This window comes from Electrona antarctica (assembly GCF_951216825.1).
Source record: "Electrona antarctica genome assembly, chromosome: 7".
NCBI classification, from domain to species: domain Eukaryota; kingdom Metazoa; phylum Chordata; class Actinopteri; order Myctophiformes; family Myctophidae; genus Electrona; species Electrona antarctica.
This window is the reverse complement of record NC_136812.1, coordinates 38,910,137-38,916,219: the sequence shown is the minus strand read 5'-3', so window position 1 is coordinate 38,916,219 and position 6,083 is coordinate 38,910,137. Positions and strand designations below refer to the sequence as shown.

Genomic DNA, 6,083 nt, shown 5'->3' with positions numbered 1-6,083 from the left:
TAATGAAGTTCCATTTTGGTCAAACAGAGTCAGGGCGCAGCTATTGTACATGTTGGCACTGGAAACCTAACCTGACTCCGCCAGATGGGGCAGCAGGGAGTACACTGGGTTCCCCCCACATCTATAAACACTCAGTGGGTCTCAAAGTGTCCTTGAGTCGGTTCCAAATGGCCCCGTACGGGTGTGTAACTCTGAGAGTGTATACAAATGGAACCAAATTACAGCCCGGGTTCATTCGGTGCACTTCCATTTGTACACTCTCAGAGTTTGGTCCTTGAAATTTTAGTATTAAGTTTGAGAACCACTGCACACTAAATGGAACAGAGCCTTAATTAGTATCATCTGACTGTAACACCTGTGAAGGAGCTCTGAATCGGTCTTGAGGAAATGACAGGTGGCGGCTCTGTGGCCGGGCGCTGCTGGGTCACAGCGCGCACGGCCTGTCGCTGTCCATCGCCGGTGGTGCTGATTCTGAACGCTTCGCCATGAGCATGCATGTCGCGACTGCATGGCAATTAACCTGTTTCCTATTTTGTGTCCTTCAGAATTCGCTTGTCGTGCTTGGTTCAATGTGTGTATAGGTATGATCGAATATTAGTTATTTTACAGTTGTAAATGGAGTATGGATTATATGGATTTAATAGATTTCTTTCTTTCTTTCTTTCTTTCTTTCTTTCTTTCTTTCTTTCTTTCTTTCTTTCTTTCTTTCTTTCTTTGCCAACTGTCATAAATGTTAAGACTCAGGCTACACTACAAACCGACACACAATTCTGATTACGCATTGGTCTTTTGAAGTACAACATCTCGACATCTACCCATGCCACTTCAGTAAGTTCAGCAGTTCTTTAATGACCGACTGCCACTGTCTAGTCCGCCCGGCTATACAAGAACGCGCATCATCGGCGCAGACAGCAGCTGAGCAGCACAATGTAATAACAATGAAGAAATTATATTGAACCGCATCGCTCTTAGACACGCTGTCATGCTAGCCACCAGTGGAAGAATCTTGATAGCTTTGGTTTATTCATGGAGGATCGAAAGTCAGGGAGAGGGATTATTATAAATGATGGCGAATTTGAACGATCCCTGCCTGGGGTAAGGAAATAATTCATTTCCTTAACTTTATTGTAAGACTGTTTTGTTAAACCAGGGTGAGCAGAATTTGGAAATGATTTGATTTATGGTTGTAGTTTTCCAAAAATCTATACATGATTTCTGCATAACAGTTAAAATGTAATTAACTCTCTTACATGGAGCATTTGTTTTATTTATCAATTATCATCCTATTCACTTTGGTGCCTATTTAATAATATTACAATTTACAATTAGGCTACAATTATACAACACAAAACACTAACTCATGGCCTGTCTAATTTGATAGCTCTACAGTACTATTTAATCTTCAACATTGATATATGAAAAATATATATTATTGTTATATATAGCTCATATCTCCTTTACATCTCTTGAGTGAACAAAAACTAATTTAACTTTTACTTAAAACTCATATAGTTAAATTCAAAACATAGGTAATGAGTTCCATGCCACCATTTCTCTGTAATGGCTCTGTAAGGGAACAGGAACTCTAATGACTGCCGAGTAAAATAATGATGTGTATCTGAGAACATAGACCAAAAATAATATAGTCTGTTTGCCAATCGGCAACCACACTAATAATTAAATAATGTATTACTAATAGGCTATAATATTATGACATTATGACCAAATTAGGTTATCATTAGGCTGTTATCATTCATTTTCAACCTACTCAACCTACTGTATTACATCAGACGTTGTTAGTGAAATGAAGGCATTTAGGCTACTGTAAAAATTGTGTATTACAACCTACTGTATTACATCAGATGTTGTTAGTGAAACTACGGCATTTAGGCTACTGTAAAAATTGTGTATTACAACCTACTGTAAAAATTGTGTGTGAAATGAACATATTACGGTGACTCACCCTTTCAATGTTCTGTTTATGCTCCTGTCAGACTTCACACATTGACTATGTTGGCTAATTGGACCTCAGACTCAATCTGCAGCTTACAGCTCAGAGCTGCCAATACGACCATCCAGAAGGAACTGCAGGTCACAACCTCTGTTATCTCCATGACGATGGGCATCCTGACCAACAGCCTGGCCTGCTTCATCCTGCTCAAGGCTTACCGCCGGCGCCGCATCCATCTGAAGTCCAAAGCCACATTCTTTGTCTTTGCCAGTAGCCTAGTCATCACAAACCTCCTGGGTCACCTCATCACCGGCTCTCTAGTAGTTTACGTCTACAGCTCTGACAAGGATTGGGAGAGCTTTGACCCCCACAACAGATTGTGTGATCTCTTTGGGGTGAGCATGGTGTTCTTTGGCCTGAGCCCCTTGTTCTTAGGAAGCGCCATGGCTGTGGAGCGCTGCATGGCAATCACCAGGCCCCTCTTCCATAACACGTTGGATGCCCACCACACAAAGAAACTGCTGGGTCTCTCCTGGCTGCTGGCGGCTCTGGTGGCCATATTGCCTGTTCTGCTGCGGAAGCCCTACCAGATACAGTGGCCGAGGAGCTGGTGTTTCTTCCGCATGGAGGGCAAGAGGGACAGGCTGGATGTCTTCCTCCCTCTGCTCTTCTCCACGTTGGGTCTACTAGCCATGATGCTCTCCATTGTGAGCAATACTCTGACCAGCCGCACCTTGCTGCAGTCGAGGCTGCGCCGCAAGCAGCACAGCACAGGAGGCACCTCCTATGACTTGGAGATGATTTGCCAGCTCCTGGCTATAATGCTGTTATCCTGTGTGTGCTGGGGACCCTTGTTGGTAAGACATGCATACTGGTACCCAGGTAGAGCCTCATCTCTGCTATGTGGCTCAAGAAGTCCTCTGTCCACAGAGTTACTGTAGGACAGGGGTCCTCAACTGGGGGGGTAGTGAATCAGTGAATCATATGAAATGTCCAGTGCCTCCCCGCAGTGTCCCCCTGAGTGCCTCCCCAGTGTCCCCCTGAGTGCCTCCCCAGTGTCCCCCTGAGTGCCTCCCCAGTGTCCCCCTGAGTGCCTCCCCAGCGTCTCCCCAGTGCCTCCCCATAGTGTCCCCCCAGTGCCTCCCCAGTGTCCCCCCAGTGTCCCCCCAGTGCCTCCCCAGTGTCTCCCCAGTGTCCCCCCAGTGTCCCCCCAGTGCCTCCCCAGTGTCTCCCCAGTGCCTCCCCAGTGTCCCCCAGTGCCTCCCCAGTGTCCCCCCAGTGTCCCCCCAGTGTCCCCCCAGTGCCTCCCCAGTGTCTCCCCAGTGCCTCCCCAGTGTCCCCCAGTGCCTCCCCAGTGCCTCCCCAGTGTCCCCTTGAGTGCCTCCCCAGTGTCTCCCCAGTGCCTCCCCAGTGTCCCCCAGTGCCTCCCCAGTGTCCCCTTGAGTGCCTCCCCAGTGTCCCCCCAGTGTCCCCCCAGTGTCCCCCCAGTGCCTCCCCAGTGTCTCCCCAGTGCCTCCCCAGTGTCCCCCAGTGCCTCCCCAGTGCCTCCCCAGTGTCCCCTTGAGTGCCTCCCCAGTGTCTCCCAGTGCCTCCGCAGTGTCTCCCCAGTGTTGATGTGAAGTTAACTATACTGTAGGTAATATCCCTGATTAATGGCGGTCAACAGGCTAAGGACAACCAAATATTTAAGTAACCCAGGATCCTTTATTTAGAAAGTAGAATAATTTGTTCTAAATTTCATGCATCCAACTTTTCAGTAAAACACTTTTATTTCAAATAGTTTCAGTACTCATTTTGTTACAAAACTTGACAGGATGCATTATCTAACGATTTCATAAAACAAAAAGTGTAATAGACTAGCTAAAGATAGTTAAATGAAAAGGACATGTCACTGATATAAATGTCTTCTAAGGAGAGAGTAGGCCTATAGAGATAAAGAAATGTATATACAGACCTGATAAAGACCAGAGCAGATTGTAATGTAACTACACGTAACTACAACTCCATTATCTACAATGCTGGCGATAGACAAAGATCACAAGCAACGTGCTTGAACAGTTTCATAGTCCTGCTTTTCATTTGCAATCCCCAGGTTGCACACTCAAAACTTTACTGCCTGAAGAAGACAAGTAAATTGAATACATGAATATATTTGTGTTTTGGGTGTGTGCTTTCTTCAATTCACTCTGATTTTATTCAGCTATCTTAACGGATGAGCATGTGGTTAGTTCAGGGAACTGAGTTGATAATAGACATTGTCGTTCCTGAGATGTTTGTTTTTTGTGATATATATGTATGTATATGCATTATATATATATATATATATATATATATATATATATATATATATCCACTTCTCTTCCCATTGTTCTGTGTCCTGTCTAGATCTGTACCTTCATATTGAGTATACAAACCAAGGACAAGCCTGCACCTTTCAGTCTGCTACCGGCGGTGCGCATGGCCACCTGGAACCAGATCCTGGACCCCTGGACCTACATCCTGCTGAGGAAGGCTGTACTGAGGAATGTTCTCCTGTTGCTTCCACAGCGCTGGAGGTGCAACATACCCCTCTGCTCAGTGGAGGAAGTCAGCATGCGTCTCCGACCGAACTGCCAGGGTATGATACAACGGCCCGACACTGAGATCAAAACAATCAGCACAGAGGTCACGGTGGCACAGTCGGTAGTGCTGTCGCTTCACAGCTAGAAGGTCCACGGTTCGGAAAGGAGATAAATGGACTCTCATTGCATTATGTAATAAACATGTCTATTGTCACTTTACAATGTTTTATAATCTGTGTCATCATAGTTTATTTTTTAACCACTTAATTCTTAAGCCCTATTTTCCACTTCATCGTACAACGGTATTGCACAGCAAAAATAGTAAATCTACAAACTCACACCACATTTCATCACGACGATGCATTGTGAGATTGTAGATTGGCTATTCTAGGATTACCTATTTTTGAAGATTTGTGAATTACCGGTATTTCAAATATGTTGCCTTACAGCACATGCCCAAAATCCAGACTCCAGTGCTTTGTCACTCATTTTGAGGCAAGGCAATCCGCTCAATTTTAACAAGTTTATAACTGAGATGTTTGTCTCTTGTTTACGACTCAGAACCTATGAACAAAATGTTTCCATTATAACTTCTTATTATAAATGTCAGAAAACATGGATAATTATACTGTATTGTAGCTGTTTCATAGATTCTATCTGTGATCTGCTGGTGGTATTTAAGACTGCTGTTTCTAAGACGTTCTAAGGAAGTTGGAAATTGCAGCTCCATGTATCTTTCCTGAAGCTTGTGAAGATGAACTGTGATGTTGATGCTATATCTTTAGAGATACTTTTGACCTGACTTCTGATGTTTTGTATGACATTTGTAACTGATAATGTATTGTATTTTATTTATAGCTGTTCAGCTCAGCTGTCACATTCAGCTGTTTCAGCCACTAAAGTGCATCTTTTACATTGTGACGACCATCAGCATAGTGTGATTGGAGCATCAGCATATTATGACTGGATCATCAGCATACATGGAACTCGGTCTTGAAAACAAAATCTGGCACTGTAAATGCAATGCCTCACACACAAAATAAAATGTTTATTTCGTTCATTTCTGCTGAATGTGTGTGGGTCTTATAGTTTGTATAACCTAACCAGAGAATGATGGGACTGTAAACTTAATTCTTGCAGAGTGCCTTGAGGGGTTTCCAAATGGACCCTTACAGGTCTGTAAATGATGGGTTTATGTGTCTTATAATCAGTGGTGGAAAAAGTACTCAATGTTTTTACTTAAGTAAAAGTATCAATACTGCAATGTAGAAATACTCAGTTAAGTATTGGCATCAAAACGTACTTAAAGTACCAAAAGTTAAAGTACTCATTAATGTCATTATGCAGAATTCATAGTATGATTTCAAGTTTTCAAACGTATAGGCTAGAAATCTAAATGGCCGATCTACAAGCTTGCATTGGGAGCTTGTAGAGCGGCTATTTTCAAAGGGCCAAAATGTATATAGTGATGTAGTGGTAAGGTAAATGTATGTTTTGTAATAATAATCCAAATCTACAAAGTAACTAGTAAAGTTTTACAATATGTGTAGTGGAGTAAAATACAATAGGCC

The 6,083-nt window shown here is 43.3% G+C and overlaps 1 protein-coding gene across 1 annotated transcript; it reads left to right on the top strand.

The window, feature by feature from the left end:
* Positions 1-2,010: 2,010 nt before the first annotated feature.
* Positions 2,011-5,082, top strand: ptgfr (prostaglandin F receptor (FP); the record flags this gene model as incomplete). The annotated part of the gene is made up of 3 exons (XM_079505506.1): positions 2,011-2,808; positions 4,337-4,633; positions 5,074-5,082. 3 exons carry the CDS (start codon positions 2,011-2,013, stop codon positions 5,080-5,082), a joined length of 1,104 nt encoding a protein of 367 aa, XP_079361632.1.
* Positions 5,083-6,083: the final 1,001 nt, after the last annotated feature.